Here is an 18,848-nt window from a genome sequence, read left to right on the forward strand (position 1 = left end):
GACTGAAGCAGCTCACCTATGGAGAACCCGGGTTTTCGTTCTGAATGTGAGTATCTTCTTCTGGGCTGCTTTTATATCAAAAACATTTTTTTATTTTTTTTTTAATGATTCCATGAGAGTCAGCGTGTGACAGTGCTTGAACAGCAGGAAGTTGATGTGTGCAAGGCAGATAGCTGTCACGGACGGTGTGTGGCCACAAAGGCAGAGTTACTGTTCAGGTCCCCAGAAGGGCTGAAGGGGCAGGACTTCTGCACTGTAAGCTGCAAACTGCTACTTCAGGAGGCTCGTTTGTTGTTTGTGTTATAAGGATCAAAATCTGAGGAATTGAGCACTGAAGGAAGGACTGGAAGTGAGACGGAAGTGCATGAATATAGGAGCAGACCTCGGAGATCTTGGCAGCGCAGAAGACAAAGAGACTCCAGAACTTACACAGACTGGTGTATTGGAAAGTGTCTTGTTACTTCACTAAGAAGAACAGCCAGTGAAAGGCCCTAGGAACGATTAGGTAGCTTTTGCAGAGGAAATGCATATCTGAGTGCAGATAGGCATTGCTAATGCATTCAACTGAATCAAATGAGATTGCATAGAGCGTCAGATACTTGCTTTTTAACAGTATTTTAAATCAAAGCATTCGATCTGTGACTCAAAAACCTGCTGTTGTGGTTTGTGGAAACTGAAAGTAGCTCAGTCATGCATTCACCAGGCAGAGACCTGTTCTCTCCCTTTCCCTAGGAGGAACAATCAGTGATCAGAAAGAGAGAGTTTAAGCCTAATTACTACTCTTGTAAAAGAAGTGGCTTTAAGGTTCGTCTACCTTGTAGGAACAGCAAAGAGGAGTTATGGGGCACCTTCTGAGAGCACCAGTCTGTTGGTATGGCTCCTGTGGATCTGTGAGTAGATGGAGGACATGGTTCTGCAGACACTTGGGTGGTATTAACATTAAGGAAAAAAAGGGATGGTTTCTCATCCTCAGAGGGGATGGCATTAGCTCCAGTGTCAGAAAGAAAGAGGAAGCCAATGCAAGCACTAAGGTTCTAGAGGGATGCTCTTCTTTTTGAGAAGGTATTTCATGGGGTGCCGTGAGAGGCAGAGAGCCTAGCATGTTCTAGAAAGTTCATCTTGGCAGATGGAAATTCTGAGGCTAAAAAGAGAAACTAAGTAATGTTGGGTTTCTGTCTTGCTTTGTTGACTGTGTATAACCTAGGCAAAGTGTGGAACAGAAAATTGCAAATGGATCAGTAAGTTGAAGGGAGATATTACCTAAGGAAGACTTGGAGGGGTTTTTTTTTTTGTCACTTCTGTTTATCCTAGATAGCGCAGAGGAATTGCTTTTGTGAACTGAGAACGGCCTGCAGAGGGGACGTGTCAAGAGGTACCCGAGTCTTCGCCCAGAGCAGTGCTCGGTGTCCTTTATGCTGATGCCTGGCAGAATATTATCTCCTGAACTTTTCTTTTCCGCTTTGAAAGACTGTTGGTCAGCCCTTCCCCTAAAGGGTATACAGGTTCTTATACTGCACAACTACAAATGAGGTATTTGAAAAACATAAGTTCTTAAGACTCTTGTTTTGTTAGGATTTGCAGTTGTAGATTGTGTTGAACAAAAAATGGAGATGGGGGTATTGTATACGAGGAGAGATGTCTGCCCTGTGGGCATGTGTTAAAGTGTCTAGCAGCAGTGGACAGATGGATGGGCTGGTTATCAGAGCTCAGGTGTTTATTCGGGTCTGGTATTCCTTTGTAGCTTTATGTGGCTTCCTTTGACTGCCAAATCCCCTGAAAACCTTTTAGGAGAAACCATGCTGCGTAGAGCTCACTGTGTCCTGGCGAAACCTTGGACTTCTGATAGTCTGATGTGGAATGAGCCTTGTTAATTGTGTGGGTGTGGGGATGGGTGGATTGCTGGACAGTCAGAGGTAGACTCATCCTTGCAGGAGCTCTGTAGGATCTGCTGTGAGATATCTGAGGTGTCAGGCAAATGCTTCACGTGTGGTATGGTCTTGTCTGGTTTGTATCACGTGTGCATCTGGTCTGTGGCACATGTACTGAGCATTTGAGGTCTCCGAAACATCGAATTTGTTCCCTGGTGAGCAGATCATCTCTTCCATTAGCATATGGGACTGCTGCAGCGTCTGTTCTGCTATACTGGCTGTGGTTTGGAAAACTGCGCTGCTGGCTCAAGAGAAGTGCTCGGTTCAGAGAGCTAACTTCATGGGATTGGCAAGAAGGGGCTTTCCTTCAGCTGTCAGTGTACGGTTTTGGGAAACTATGTTGCTTTCCTCCCCAGATAAAACTTGCTATCTGCCTTTAGTCAGTGGTTTTGTATAGTAAGGAGCACAGAACATGAGGAATTGGGCCACATTTGGTATGCAGGTTAAAGGCTGTCATTCACATCTTCGTGTGTGATATCAACCGGATAAACTCTGGCTAAAAGATGGCAGCACCAAAGCACAGTTGTGTCATGCTTTGCAGTTCTAGGAGAACTTTACCACCCATCCAGGCAGTAGCATCTTATAAATGTACTGACCTTCCTGGTAAGTTTGCCTTCTTAGATAATGCAAGTGGAAACCCTTAAGATACTCTAAAGCTGTTTTTGAGTTGATGGTCACTTCTGTGAGAGCATCAATAACCCAGGAAGAAGTAAACTTTGTATCTGCTTAATAGTTGTCTTGTGCAGTGGTTAGCTTGTTTACTTTTAAACTTTTTTTTTTAAAGGGCCCCTTGTTTACTTTGTTTTCTGCCTTTCAACATTCAGTGATCTTCAGCGTGATGCAAACAGATGTGATGTATTAACTGTTACACAGTGGGTAGTCAGCTATTTAATTTAACATGTCTGTTACTCGTGGCTTTTTGGGGAATGTTCACAAGTAGCTGGCGTCCAGGGTTTTTTATTTATTATTGCGTTGGGAATTTGTGGCAATGGCAGCTCCAACTGTGTAGAGAGATGGGTTGGTTATGGCATACCAGTAAGCCCTCACTTGTAGTCCTGAATCGGACCTGCTGAGCAGTCTGAAATTTCTTGTGTTTTTTTTCCAGTCTGAGTGGAAAGGACAAATAGTGTATGTGTAGTGGAAAGTTTGGCCTGTAGCAAACTTTGCAAAAACATCCTCCTGCATTTTGGCTTTGTGCTGGCCCCAGGATTTCAAAGCAGAACCTGGCTTGGGAGCTTATGGCAGAGCACAAAGGCGGGATGGGCAGGAGTCTAGAGCGCTGGTTAAGGAATGTGTCTGGGGTCAGTCTTGGATGAGCTGACCAGCTGTAGGTGGAATTAAATTGCATTTGAGAGGCAGAGCTGAGCTGGACAGGCCAATTGCTATACCTGCTGCTTTTAAATTGAGTGTTGATCTGAAAAATGTGGGTTGATTAAGCTTGTTCTCATAGGTGTATACAAGGGGGGGGAAATTCTTGGGGAGAATTCTCCTGTCAATATGGGAAATAGGAAAAAACTTATTTTTCCATTGTTTTTTAACTGGAGATCGGCATTTATTTGCTCTCCTTGCTTGGAAGGAAAGGAATCTTCTCACAGGTCTAGAGAGAAGAAAGTTGATAAATATAGGAGGGAAGTAGACCATAATTTTACTTCCCAGCCCTATGTCAAATATTTGTTTGTAGTTAGACTACTGAAGGTTTGCTAAGGCAATGTCCTGACCCCTTAAGAAGTGTGTCTTTCCTTTAGCACTCTTCTTGTGGCAGCTATGAGTCCTTTCTGTCTGGATGGCATCCACGAATGCGCAAAAGGAAAGCCTAGGGGCAAGTGAAGGTGAGGTTGCTGAATGAAGCTGATGACCACTGTTGCTTTAGTCTCCTATCTACAGTGAGGACTGAATTTACTTTTAACTCTTCTCTTTGTGGGAAAGGCATAGGAAAGAATAGTAGTATGGTTGCAATTTAGTCATTATTAAAGTGGTTAACTGCTGTAAATACAAGCAGGACTCCTGGTTTCTTATTTGATTTCTTTTTTCTTTTTCCTCATAGTTCAGTATTACTACAAAAATTGGTTAAAATCACACTTCTGTTCTTGTCGGTGGTGCTGTGCAGATGAGTTCCTCTGTAAGTTGTGGTTACTCCTTGCCACTGCCCCACCGCAGCGATGGTGCTTCCTGCCCCTGCCCTGCAGCACGCTTGGGCATGTTTGAAACCTCGGGGGGGGGGGGGGGGGGGGGTAAGAATTAACCAGAGGGCTCAAAACTTAGTGGGGTGATGACTTTCAGATCTCTGTTCATGCCCTGAAGAGCAGGAGACTCCTCAAGCAGGGTAAGCTGGGGAACCACAGGACTTCCCTTTGGTTTTAAGACCTGCTGCAGGTAGAGGGAATACTGCTAGCAGTGGCAACTGCCTCCGGAGGTGGCTCTGTTCCTTGCTTCTGTTCTTGCATAGCACCAGTTGCTTTGGCTATAAGATACTTCTATATTGATGTCCACAGTGCAGCTTGTGTACCTCATTGTGCTTTACTTTGGGGCTGTGAAGAAAAGTCCAAGAAAATTGGCTTTGGAGTAGTAATTTGGCTTCCTAATAAGAATCTTAAAAAAAAAACAACCAAACTTAGTTGCAGTAAAATTTTCTTGAAAGATGAAGAATATGCCGGATACGATGAGTGATTTGCTGTGGCTGGTGGCTCTGCCTTTGCAGGAGTGTGAAGCAATCTGCTTGTTCCCACAGAGACTCACATAATTAGCCCTTGTGCTGCAGCAGGCTGAGCTGCTGTAGTTGTTACAAGTATGCTTTATACTCTTTGCTTGCTTTTCTGCTGGAAAGCACGCTGCAGGAGAAGAAAAGATGCTTTTCTTGCCTCTCTTATAATTTCTCCACTTAAATTACCATCTGTAAGCATATGGCAACTTAAATAGGCTGCCGCGGGGTAAACTAGTATGGATTTACACTGTGCTAACTTTTCTGATAATTGTGTGTGTACATGTTCTATCCATAGAAAGTATGAAGTAGCTTATATCTGTTTACACTGACAGTTAATTACCCCTTAGGTGGAATGAGTAGAGCATAGCCCCAGATGCTTACAACAGAGTAGCTAATGCTGTAATTCATAATGCTGTCTGCACCATGGTGACTTGTCTGTATGCTCATTAATCCTAATGGGCAGAAAAACTTAACGTTGAGACAGGTTGTGATACAGGAAGCAGGTGATGTAGCTGGTGAGAAAGATCCTCATGCTGTGCTAACGCGGGAGGCTGCTCATGTTGGAAACCAAAGGAAAGGTGGCCTTTCTAGTGATTTCAATTTCAAAGCTTCTGGATTTTTTTTCCTCAAAAGGTTGGGTGTACTGGGTAAACTGGTAATTTGCATCTAGAGTTTGTAACACCACCCTGAGGCAGTAATAGTAGTAGCTCCCCAAGAGTTACTGTCGGGCATTTAGCGGCAGTCTGTGCCATGTCTCCTGCATGTGCCTGTGGTATTGTTTATGCTGTTTTCCAATGAATCACACTGAAAAAGCTGAAAACTAACTTAGCGATGCCACAAAACATTCAGACATATGCATTCCCCTTGTGCAGTTCAGCTGAATTGACAGTGGTGTGGCACCTTCTGTATGACAGTGCTGAACAGGATGGGCATTTCAACTGCAGAAAGCTCCAGTGCATTCTGGTCTGAAAACCCATCGGATTTAATGCAGCATCTCCATGGTAGACAGAGGGTCAAACTGTACTGTAGCAATCCTCGGCCTTTGTGCCCTCCAATAGTAAGGGTTTAATTGAATTTGATTGTCTTGTGCTACTGTGATTATGGTCTACACTGCATAAATCCTATTTTCCTGAGCTCCCACTTCTGCAGAGAGTATGAAGCACGTTTGGAGAGGTACAGCGAACGAATATGGACGTGCAAAAGCACAGGAAGCAGCCAGCTGACGCACAAAGAGGCTTGGGAGGAGGAGCAGGAAGTCGCTGAGCTGTAAGTACCAGCGAAGAAATTGGTATGTGTCTATCTTTAGGCATTGGGGCAAAAGAGTGGACTTGGGAATGATACGTGATTGCTAGTTTATGAGGTGAGGTAAGTAGCTTTTTACTGGCTGTAAGTAGATCTGGGGATTCTGGAGCAGAAAGTAAATGAAGTCCAAATTTGATGCCATCAATAATGCTGTTGAGTAATGTACTTAGTGCTGAATCTTGGTATTGCTTGAACCAAAATAGTTCAGCCTGTGGTACTTGGCATATTTTAAAGCCCCTTGAGTAATGGGAATTTTTCAGAGGGGAAAAAAAAAAATCAATCTTGAAGGACCTAAAGTAAAATTACAGTAAAAAGAGGTCATTGAAGTGTTACACATCAGCCAGGTCCACAGCTGCAATTATTTTTTCCAAATCTGCATTGGAATCAGTTGTTGTATTAAATAAATTATTTTGAAGTGAGATTTTGGGGTTCTGGTCTACTTGGAACAAGAAAGAACAAAGGGAAACCAGTAAGAATCATTATTCTGTTCAGACCACCAGTGTTCCTCTGGGCTGCCTTGTCCCTGACCTCCCCCTCTAGCAAACAGCAGAGGCGATGAATCATTGGCTGAGATCCAGCATGACCTTGCCTTAAAAGTGAATTTTCTGTAAAGGTGCAAGTCCTTGGCTCAACCAACATGTATAACTTACTTTGTGATTACCAAATTGTAGGAATTATGTCAAACAAATGGCGTATTTCTGTCTTCTGTGAACTGGTCACTTGGACTTTTTCCCTGGATTTAAACTGGGGAGATTGTCAGCAGTACTACCTAAGAGGTGAAATTTTCTGCTTCCTGTCTTTCATGAAGAATCCACATTTGTGATTCATTGGCAAAAGAGTTAATAGCCTTAGCCTAAGGAGAAATTCCCCATCATTTGAGGTTAATTACATCCTTAAAGGCAACAAATAAGAAACCTGTTTGCTAATAGTCCTAATTTCTGTGACGGTTGAAGTACTACAGTCTTCAGTGTTTCCTCTCTAGTGTTCTTGTTTGAGAGGAGGGTGCAGAGCGAGCTCCATAAATTTATAATCCTGAGTCAAAACCCACTGATCTAGTGTCGCTTACTTTCTGTTAACAATGTTGAATTGGTTGGCCGCTTCTGAAAACGTTAAGAAATGTAAACGAAATATAAATGAAAGATTTCTCAATAACAAATTTAACTATAGTCTCTGTAAATGTGGGGGGAAAAATAAGACTCTGTGAAATGAGATTTTGGTATTGTCTCTTTGAAACGGGATTAAAAGCTTCCCAGGCAGTTTACTGGCTGCTTTAATACCTGACACTAGTCTGAATAAAAAAAGTTCATTTTTAGGCAGTTTGCTAAAGGAATAAATTTGTTCATGGTGGTTGTAAGAACAGCAAATATAGCTGAGGATTGTCAGCAGTGGATCCCCGAGCCCGGGAAGCTAAAAGGGTTTTGGAAAAGTGGAATATTTTGTTCCTCCTTACAGTAACTTCACTTTTTTGCCAGAAAGCTTTATGCAGTGTATGTCTTAGTACTCCTGTCAGCTAACTGACCTGATCTTTTGCAAAGGAAATCAGTCAAGTAAATTTGTAACAGTCCTTTCTCTTCTTTGAATGAAAAAGTTTGAAGATTGGTGAAACACACAAAATATTTTTCTCTGGAAAGATAATTTGATTGTGTAAACCTGCCTCTATCTTCTTTACTCTGTTAGCAGTCTGGGAAGAAAGAAATGTTAAATGTACATCAGCATCGTGTTATTGTTGGGAGCAAAAACTTTAAAGTAACAAGCCCCAGAATAATGACATGGTCTTGGTATATATTTAACATCTAATAGAGACGCCGTAATAACCAGCGAGAAAGGGTTCACAGTCAGTGCTGCTCCTCCAGAATGCTTTATGGTGTTCCTTCGGGGAAGGACAAGTACAATTTGTATTGTCATGCCAATTAACACTTTGGGGGGGTGCTGGGGGGAGGGCAGCAAAAAGCCCTTGGATGTTTGCATGCTAATGTGGCATCTGCCTCAAACATTGTCCTGGCTGTTAATGTTCCTGGAATTGCAAAATGGGAGGCTACTTTGCATTTTGGCTTTTAATCCCTGATAATGAACACTTCTTGTGTGCTTGGTCAGCTTGAAGGAGGAGTTCCCCATCTGGTATGAGAAACTGGTGCTGGAAATAGTCCACCACAACACTGTATCTTTGGAAAAGTTGGTGGATGCAGCTTGGCTGGAGATCATGACCAAATTTGCAGTGGGAGAAGAGTGTGACTTTGAGGTAAGGGTCTCTTTTTCATTTTATTCCATGCTTTTGCACAGAGCTAATTTTGGATATCTAAAGGCAGGAGATGGGAAGAATATGTTAGCCACTTATATTATCAGAAAGATGGTTAGAATTTCTTTTCTGTAGAATCCCAATGACAGCACCTGCCTTTGAATGCAAAACGGTTCCATAAGCAGAAGCATGTGGATGACCATACTGGTGGCAAGAGAAAAATGACTGTTCTATGTGTGTGCGTGGGGAAAGACACATGTGTATGTTTCCATACAGTATAAAATATGTGTTAAAAGAAGTTTAGAATTGTAATCTGCCATAATCTTTTTACCTAACGTTCCCAGAAGGAGTAGTAGTCTTCAGCTGTTGTAACTTGAAGTCAACTACTTACGAATCTCTAACGATGTTCTAATGATAAAAAAATTCCCTCCATAACTGGGAATGATGGGGAAAACTCAAACTTGTTAAAAATAAGGGAAAATTATAAAATGTTCTCTGTTATCAATCTGTTTAGGACATGTGCTCTCTCAGCACCCCCTGCTGAGAGAATGCTTGCACCTTGCACGCACCCTCTTTCCTTAGGCTGAGAAAGCAGCATTATTAAACACTGGAAAAACTTGCGGGTTGGCAATTCTCTCTCTCATAGCAATTTTTACGGAACTTCCAGGTAGGAGTAGTAGAAAGAAGTACTGTAATTATTTCATGAGAGAGATCATGAGCTCCTCTCAAGGAGCATGTCAGTTAAATGTTTTGCTAAATTACAGTTTGTAGGTATTCTTAGCTGCTTTTGTTCCTTCCTTGTAGCGTTAAAGCTCTTTAGTTCACATGTCTTGCTGAGGTTCAGTTTTCATCAATATTTCTGTGCAGGTTGGTAAGGAGAAAATGTTGCCTGTGAAAGTTGTGAAAATACATCCCCTGGAGAAAGTTGATGAAGAAGCCTCGGAAAAGAAATCTGACGGAGCCTGTGATTCCCCATCGAGTGACAAGGAGAACTCCAGCCAGGCAGCCCAGGACAACCAGAAGGAAGCTATCCTGAAGGAGGATGACAACAGGAGGGAAAGTATGAGTAAGTAGTAAGACAGCATGCCAGTAGGTAGCACCTGGAAGTGAGTATTTGAATTTGTATGTGTCTTGGGACTGGGTTGTGAATGTTGTACGTGATGTTTATATGCTGTTACATAATGAAAATCCTGAAATTGTCGTTGTTAGTGGTGCAGCTTTGGTGGCATCAGTGCTGTTGGCTTTCTTGCCGGTTTTAAAGCAGAAAATGTGTTGGTATTCTAAGGTGTAATATCAAAAGCTATGCATGAAACATATAAGCTTTGAAACTATAACAAGTGTATTTAAAAAAAGGCAGGAGGGAACAGCGAAGGTTCATGCAGAATCATAAAGTTCTGCTGTGATGTTCATCCTCAGAACAAACATCTCTAGTTCTAAAGCCTGTTCTGCAGGCAGACAAGCTCTAATTCTCTTTCATGTCCCCAGTTGACATAAAAAAGTTTTGGTGGTTTTTTTTAATTTTGTTTTATCTTTCTGATTTTCAAATGCTGAGACAAAATTAATGCAGAAAAAATGCATATTAGTTTTTTTCCTAAGGGTTCAAAATAGTGCATGCTTCGAAACATTGTTCCCCTCTTTCGTATCTGTTCCTCCTTTCTGCAGAACTAAACGGGATATCCAAGGCTTTTCTTCACTCTGAGAAGGTACTGTTGAAAGAGGGAAAAAAAAAAAAAAATTAGTTTCTTGTCCTGTGTAACTTCTTAAAAATGGAATTATAAGATTCTTTAAAAGAGATTTCAAAAAGTGTTGTAAAACAAACAAAAACCACAACCCCACAGCATAGCTGTAATCTGGATAGCTTAATTGTAAAGGCACATAAATGTAATAAACTGTTTACATTTGTAAATAGCCATTCCAACATCTGGGGAAGGTGTGTATAACCTCCTCTAAAATGGAGAAGAAGAAACTCAGAAAACAGCCCAGCAAGCCAATAGCAAAGTCAGGAGTGGAAAACAACTTCTACCAAGCTCTAGTCCCAAACTTAATAGTTGTCAGGTGTTTCTGATTGGTACTGGAATAAGTTAGGAGCTGTTTTGATTTCATTGTGGTGCTCTGTATAACCAGGAAGGAAAAAAAGCCTGTTGCAGTAACTATCTAGCCTTATACTCACCCTTTGAAACAGTAGTAGTGTTTGGAGAGGGACTAATGCATGCTTTTTGGTGGGGTTTTTTTATTTTGTTTGTTTTTATTGAGTGGTAGTTCTCTCAAACTACTGTATAAAAGGCGTGGGAAGTCCCTTTTCCTTTAAAAATGCTCATTGACCAAATTTAAAGCACCATTTTTGAGCTTGGGTGTTTAATACAGTCTACCATAATATTTTATTCATTGGTGTGCAGTATTCTAACCAGCTATGTTCAGCTGTGCTCTTACTGACATTGCTGGTACAGAGCTCTGAGATTGGAAGAATACTGCAGGAGAGGGGATTCCTGCACCTTTTTCAGTCTCTGACTCAGCTGATTATCTGGCCTGTGTTTAGTTGTCGCCTCTGTAAATTGGGACTGTCCTTTCTATAAAAGATGAACCTGAACATTTTGAAGTCAAAGATGCTAGCAGAGTCATAACACAGTCAGTAAAAGCAGTACGCACTCATTCTTTTAACTCCTCTCCTTGGATATATGCATTTATTCAAAGGATATTTTATTGCTCATGCTTTTATATTCTGGGTTATAATAAAACATAGGTTCATAGTAAACTCATTACTGAATCTTTATTCCAGAGTCCATTAAAATAACTATATAGCATTTGCTACATTTATACAGCATACTACAGAAGTAGTAAAGATTTGCTTTCATTTAGTGGATTCAGGCCCTGAAATTGTGCCTCCGGGAGGCTGTGTGCACTGTCTGTACCTAGCCATGCTTAATTTAATTTTTTTTTTTCTTTCTAATAATTTGCATGCTTGACCACTGGTAGTATGGGTTAAGGTCACTATGCAAGAGTGAGCATTTAGAAGCAGTTAACAGGCTCTGTGTGTGATGTAAGAGCTGTATCTTTCTGTGCACACACGAGGGGGCAGAGTTAACCTTAGCATTTTTACTAATGCGTATGTCAAACTTGCTGATTTTGTTGGAGGAAAAAAGGGGCAGAGAACGAGAGCTTCAGTCTCTCTGGTTAGGAGTCAACTGTGCTTCAGAAGCTAAAAATAAGGGGTTTATACCATCTTTATTGCATCATATGTGCAGTCTGACATGACTTTGTATTTTTAGTTGCTTAGGGAGTGAACTCTGGAAAATCTGCAGAAGTGAGAGGAAAGGCTAGTTTTTCTGAAAATGGGTGGTGAACTACTGAAGGTGGGTTCTGCAGCTTGAGCTGTACTTGGAGCTAATACTGCTTTGGAAAATCCAAAATAAGTGGTGAAAGGAGGAGACAACAGCCTATGGATGCTTTATGGGGTTCCAGTAGTGTAGTGAATGTAAGTTTTATTACAGTACAACGCAACAACAAATGAAGTATGCTTTCTGTGAAATAACTTTAGGAGGAATGTATAGGGATTTCTTCTTCCCCACCCCTGAGTACCCAGGTGCTGTTTGATAGAATTCAGTGTAGTTAGCCCTGTTTCTAGGATCTAGAACATAAATCCCAAAAAGAAGGGTTGCTTACAGGCCTGTTACAGAGGCAGCAGTGTAGCGGAGTCCTTCAAACTGAGCCAGGACTAAGCAACACGTTGTTTTTTCTTAAATATAAGCTTGCTATGTGTGGTGTAGAAATCCAGCAAACATAACATTCGGCAGCTTAAAAGATGTTGAGGCAGATCTCTGGAAGCGGATCTTTTACAGAGCTTGAAGTGTCTTCTATGCGACTTCCATTGTGCCGTTGAGCAGAAAAACATAGTTCAGTATTTGTGAACTTAGCAAGATTTTTTTTTAATGTGGAACCAAAGCGGGCAAAAGTTATGTCTCAGCCTGACTTTACAATGAGAGGATTAGTCTCCTTTCACACATACTATCACTGTTACAAAATTATGGGGTTTTCATTTTAAAGAAAAACTTCTGTAATGAGTGCTGCTTGAAGCGGAGGATTCTACTTTGCATTATCTGAAACGTAGCACTAATGTGGGACGTAGCTGCGCGTTTATGTCTATGATGCAGTGAGCCTGTAGGATCTGTGGTCTGCTCCCTAACAAAGGTGACTGATTTTGGAAGGCAGGGATGGGGTCAGAACTTGGGTTTACACCATGTAGGCTATAATGCTGCTGAAGCTTGAATGCTATAGGGCTTACAGTGTGACAATGGTGTGTGTATATATATTTTTAAAAGTCTGACTTAGGTCTAGCATCTACTTGCTACTAAGTATTCTGTGTATACTTAGTAGATAATTATTCTCATCTACTGTGCTTGCTTTAGTATTTTCTTCGAGTCATAGCCACAAACATGAAAACATTTGGGGATCGCTGTCTTCAGTAAGCTTGGATTTTGTCTTAAATGATTAACATTTGCAATCTGAATGTAGAAATAATAGACACAACACCAACTGGCAAGAGGATGTGATGCCTTTGTACTCTTTGTTACATCTCTCTTGAGAATAAAAAGACTGGTTGTATAAGTGTGCTTAAAATCTCCAGCTAAACTAGCTCCTGCACATAGGGCTTATAATTAAAATGCTTAAGGCCACCAAAGGTAAATGATTTTAAAAGTTACTTTAATTTAGAGTCAGTAATTCCTGCAGTAGAATTATTTCAAATGTGGCATGGCAGAGACAGCTAGGGCTCTTGGCAGGAGCTCCCTAAGCAGGTTACTAGTAAGGTTATGAAACCTGTCTCCCCTTCAGGAATTTTATAGACATTTCCTCCCTTTGCATAGGTAGCTGCGGCTTACTGTCTTGGAGAGGTGGATTTAAATACTTCAAGTGGTTCTTTGTACTCCTTGAGGATAAGTGTTACCCCTTGCTTCAGAGCTGTTTAGGGATTCCATTCCCAGCCTGCATCTGCAGGATATTTCTAAAACTTGGTTTGGTATTTTTTTTCTGATGTTCTAGTTTAACTGAACACTGTAAAGCTAGCAAGGGGTGGGGTGCCCAGTCCCGCACTGGTCTGGATTCTTGAACCCTTTTTTTTTTTTTTTTTTTGGACTCCAATGCTAAGACACTTTATGTCTTACCTTGCTTTATCAGATGATCGAGCACGTAGGTCTCCTCGGAAGCTTCCCACTTCTTTGAAGAAGGAAGAAAGGAAGTGGGTTCCTCCTAAATTCCTGCCACACAAATATGATGTCAAGCTGAAAAATGAAGATAAGGTGAGTTGTCTGCTTGAATCCCTTGATTCAGTCCTTGTATCCCTATAACATGAATATACAAGTTTAAATAGTCACTGTTGGTGTGTCTCTACAGCACAATGTAAGTACTTTCTGCCAGAGTCACGGTATTGGAAGCAGGATGGCTGTAGTTGTCTGGGAGGCTGACTAGCCTGGCTGTTTCTGTACATAATTGGGTTTTGTGCAATTCCCTGGTACCACACACCGAATCACAGTGCTACAATAGCTTTAGAGTGGTTGCTGTTAACTGCCTAATCTCTGGTCAGGCAGTTAATAAAACTTGGTCAGAGGTAGACTAGTTAAATCATGAGCAGCAGTTGCTGCTCTTGTTCTAACTGAGCTTCTCTGAGAGTCATAGGTAACTGCGCTTTGGGAAGACCTGTGTAGCTGCACCACTGCTGTGTGCTTTTTGTCATCTGCTAATTTGATAAGAGAGGCAGTGCTGACCTCAATTTAGTGAGTACCACTTGTAGAGTTCCTCCTCTGATTTCAGGAAAAAAATCAAAACAAAATAAAGATTACTATGCAAAAGCTTTTAAGTTAGCAGGAAGCACAAGCCAGAGGAAGCTTGGAGATAAAGCAGTGGGCTTTGGCAAGAATTCTGCAACATAAACTAATGATTTTTACTTTTTTGCCTAACTCAGTCTCCTACCAATCTCTATTGTGCATCTCAGTTCTGCAAGTTCTGTTTGGTTTGTTCTCAGTCTTCACAAGAGAGCTTTGAAAGAGCAGAGTTTGTAGACATGAAGCAGTACAATGATCCTTGCTCCTTTTAGCTGTATGATGTGTATTTGTAATGTGGTTAGAAGTTAAATGTTAACAGTCTGTTTGTTATCTCCAAGATCATCAGCAATGTACCAGCAGATAGTTTAGTCCGTACAGAGCGTCCTCCCAACAAGGAGATCCTGAGGTACTTCATCCGTCATAACGCGCTACGGGCTGGCACGTGTGAGAATGCCCCGTGGGTAGTGGAGGATGTGTTAGTGAAGAAATACTCTCTCCCCAGTAAATTTAGTGACTTCTTGCTTGACCCACATAAGGTAAGAATTCCTAAAAGTACCTCCTTTGCTTTCTTACCCATTCCCCACCGTCAAACAGTCTTGGCAAAGACTTCAGTGTGCCAGTTGGGTTTTGGTGCTCTTAAGCTTACCTCGGCTGAGAGAGATGCAGAGCAGGAGAGCCCACTCTTTTGAATATTGACCCTTTGAGAGGTGACACGACTTGAATGTCTTAAACAGTGGTCTGCTTTGAAAATTTGAAGTGTAACTGGCTTTTCTTGATTTTTCTAATAGTTTGCCTTACTTGTCTACAAGTAAAGACATGATTTGCTGGTGTAAGACAAATGGAAGGGCTATAGTCCTTACCAGGTAATGTCAGTTATTGGGCCTTTTTCACGATTGCAATGCAAGAGCCGGATGTGTTTGACTTCATGATACTTGGTTCTCATATGGTGCTGGACTGAGTGATGGCAGATACCACAAATTTTGTACTGAATACTCTAGCGGGGATGGCCTCTTTTCCAGCCCTTTGTAATGACCAGCCAAATATACTGTTAACTGAGTAAATGCCATATCATGAAATCTGCTGTTTTAAAATCCATCTTTGGGTGTAGAAAGCACTATTTTGTTCATTTAGTAAACTCACTTCTTCATGGCCTTAGTCTTTGTCAAGCATTGTTCTAAAACTGGAAGAGAAATATTTGCTAGATACCATTTTCCTCATCAGGAGGAGAACACCCTTTTCTAGCAAGCTTCTCTGAACTCTTCTGGACACTTGTAAATTTGCTTAAAGGGAAAAATAATTTCTTCATATTTGAGCTGTGCTTACCCTTGCTATAGTATTTGGGGTCACTGCCTTAATAGAAATTAAAGTATTTGCTGGTGGTGCACAAATCCTTTTATTCAGCACACTGATAGATGGAGGTGTACCCTTAGTATAAGAAAAATCTTCGGTTTGACTTGCAGAAGTCCTTAACTTTATGTTTAGAGGCATGGAGATTGAATTTTTGTTGAGTTTGTAAACTTTGAGAATTGGTGCTGGAGAATTTTAGTCCAGCGTTAGTGTTCTGACAAAATAACTTTGTATGTGACAGTTGGATATACAGTGTAAGTTGTAGATCTAATATTTGTGAATTTGTAATTATCATGATTCATATCAACATTGGATACTTTCTGCTTAGGTAGTTCTCTTCAGCAAAGATTTCAACACAGAATTTTTGTAGAATGAAGTTATGCAGACACTGGATTTGGTGATTGTGCAATCTTCAGTAAAAATTTCTGTAATGGCATAACGAGGGCTCTTAAACTAAAGCCCTCGAGTGAACATCCATGAGCCAGAAAATCTGAATATTCCTATGGCAATCTCAACTTGATCACATTTGTGTATATCTGTTCTTAAATAAATGCTTCTTAGATGCCTGCACCTTTTGCTGTGCTTACCACTGTGGAATTTTTTATTGCTAAGGAATGTCAAATTTTCCGCCCCTGTTTTCTGGTAATTTTGTCCATAAACTAAAGGTTATATTCTTGTATTTTATTTTTTACTTCTTTAAATATATTAGTGTTTTGGGTGCATCCTGAAACTGAATTTGAGATGCTGAGATAGTCCTAAAATCAGCTTCTCTTTGGCTCTGGGTTAAACTGTTCTGTGCTGAAAGTATGCTGTTAGGTTATTTGAGCAGCTTTAAAAACAATCAGATATTCAATCACATTACTTCAGAATTGAATCCTGTCTCACCTTCATTCCAGACACTTTCAGGCTGTTCAGAAACCAGTCTCTGAACTCCTGTCACCCATCCCTTCTGTGCTCCTTCAGTTTTCCTCTGGGTGGTGAGCTGGGTGGGGTCCAGGACTGAACCCTACGCGACTCACCAAGAAATCTCCGAGCAGAGAAATAGTTTCTGAAACCATCAGCGTTTTCCACACAAACCCCCTCCCCATAACCTTTTAAGTGGAAACAAAGTGGTTTTATGTGATATAGTTGGAAACAGTTAAAATTCTTGTTTTTTGAAGATTGTTTCATTTTGTAAAGTTAAATGTGAACTTTGTGGAATGAGCTAGTGACCTCATAACCAATGTAGTGACTACAATGTAGAATATCGAAAGCTATTGCAGAAGCCTGTTACCCTTAATGTGTTGAGTACTCCTTGTTCATTGGAAAAATACATTAAACATAGGCCAAAAAAAGACAGAAAAGCATCTAGATAACCTTCATTTACCTTTAAACATTAATATTAAAGTCATTCTTTCTTTAACGTTAGTATATGACTCTCAACCCCTCAACCAAGAGGAAGAGCTCTCGATCGCCTGACAGGAAACCTTCTAAGAAATCCAAAGCTGATGGATCATCCCTGGGCCAGCCACTGAGCCCTACTCTGTGGTGCCATGTGCATTTGGAGAAATCTATTATTGGCTCTCCACTGAAGGTGAAAAACTCTAAGAACTCAAAATCTCCTAAAGAGGAGCTGGAAGAGGTGATGAAAATCATGTCACCTGCTAAACTTGGTTCTAACTTTCACATTCCAAAGAGGAACCGACTGGGAAAGGGCAGCAACAAATCCTTGGACAAAAAGCAGAGAGGCAAAAGAGTTCTGAATGGGCAGAAGTCATCAGGCAAATCTAAGTCTCCTAGGAAAGGCTTGAAGACCCCTAAGATGAAAATGAAACAAATTACTTTGCTGGACATGGCTAAAGGTACCACTAAGGTGTCCAGGACTCCCAGGAATTCTGGAGGCACCCCTAGGTCTTCCAGCAAACCCCAGAAACATCTGCCTCCTGCAGCACTCCATCTCATTGCCTATTACAAAGAAAACAAAGACCGGGAAGACAAAAAAAGTGCTCTTTCCTGCATCATCTCCAAAACAGCTAGGTTACTGTCAAATGAGGATCGTGCCCGTCTCCCTGAGGATTTGCGAGGGTTAGTACAGAAACGCTACGAGCTTCTAGAGCACAGGAAGAAATGGGCCACCATGACAGAGGAGCAGCGAAAGGAGTACATGAAGAAGAAAAGGGAGAAGCTGAAAGAGAAACTGAAGGAGAGAGCAAAGGAGCGGAAGGAGAAGGAGATGAAGGAAAAACTGGAAAAACAGAAAAGATATGAGGACCAAGATCTTAAAGGGAAAACTTTGCCTACTTTTAAACTGGTTGATACTCCAGAAGGACTTCCTAATACGCTCTTTGGGGACGTCGCCATGGTGGTGGAGTTCCTGAGCTGTTACTCAGGGTTATTGATGCCAGATGCTCAGTATCCCATTACGGCAGTTTCCCTGATGGAAGCGCTTTGTGCGGAAAAGGGAGGCTTCCTTTATTTGAACCGAGTACTGGTCATTCTCTTGCAGACCCTGCTGCAGGATGAAATTGCTGAAGATTATGCTGAGCTGGGAATGAAGCTTTCTGAAATACCGCTTACTTTGCATTCTGCTTCTGAGTTGGTTCGCCTGTGCCTACGCAAGTCGGATGTGCAAGAGGAAAGTGAAGTCTCAGATAATGTAGACGAAAGCAAGGATTTGGCAGCTTTTGAGGATAATGAAGTACAAGATGAGTTTTTGGAGAAACTGGAGACATCGGAGTTCTTTGAGTTGACTCCTGAAGAAAAATTGCGGATACTTGGAGCGCTGTGCCACCGGATTCTAATGACGTACTCAGTGCAGGACCATGTGGAGGCCAAGCAGCAGACATCAGCTGAGCTGTGGAAGGAGCGCCTAGCTATCTTGAAGGAAGAAAACGACAAGAAGAGAGCAGAAAAACAGAAGCGAAAAGAAATGGTGGCCAAGAACAAGGAGAACAGGAAAGATGAGAATATGATGGGAAGAAATGAAAAGAAAAAAAACGAGATTGTGAAAATAGAGCACCGGGTAGAAATAGAAACTGATGATATGATCAGTGCTGTGAAGAGCAGGCGCCTTCTTGCCATCCAAGCCAAGAAAGAGAGGGAGCAACAAGAAATACAAATGAGAGGTAAGAAAAAATACCAAGAGAGTAAAGTGTTTGTGTGTTGTGGAGCAGAGAGGAATAAGTTAATGGCAAAATTGACAGCCTATTTTCGAAAGCATTGTCTGGTTTTAAGGGTTTTACTCACTGGAGAAATATAATTCAGCTACTGTGGTTCCTATGGTAGCTCAAAATCTGGAATGTTAAGAAAAAGCAATAACTGCTTCTGAATTTTCATCTGTGGACATCTTTTGTTCAGTATCTTTCCAATTCTGTCAGGCCCAGGAAGGCTGGAGAACAGAAAATCTGTTTTGGGGACAGAAAACAAACAAATAAATTTGTCTGTGTCCAAACACCTTCTGGCTCTTATGCACAGAGGAGATCTTTCCTGCCTAAAAGCTGGTTCCTACGGCCGCTGCTGGCCTTCTTGCCATGTGCATTGTC

The 18,848-nt window shown here is 41.3% G+C and overlaps 1 protein-coding gene across 1 annotated transcript; it reads left to right on the top strand.

Moving 5' to 3' along the window:
* Positions 1 to 5,763: 5,763 nt before the first annotated feature.
* BAZ1B (bromodomain adjacent to zinc finger domain, 1B) lies at positions 5,764 to 18,565 on the top strand (the record flags this gene model as incomplete). The annotated part of the gene is made up of 6 exons (XM_009700178.1): positions 5,764 to 5,895; positions 8,026 to 8,170; positions 9,035 to 9,233; positions 13,337 to 13,458; positions 14,319 to 14,516; positions 16,736 to 18,565. Coding segments are annotated over 6 exons (2,626 nt in total), but the record flags the coding sequence as incomplete, so codon positions are not given.
* Between the last annotated feature and the right edge of the window lie 283 nt (positions 18,566 to 18,848).

Source organism: Cariama cristata, unplaced genomic scaffold (assembly GCF_000690535.1).
Source record: "Cariama cristata isolate BGI_N322 unplaced genomic scaffold, ASM69053v1 scaffold38395, whole genome shotgun sequence".
Taxonomy (NCBI): domain Eukaryota; kingdom Metazoa; phylum Chordata; class Aves; order Cariamiformes; family Cariamidae; genus Cariama; species Cariama cristata.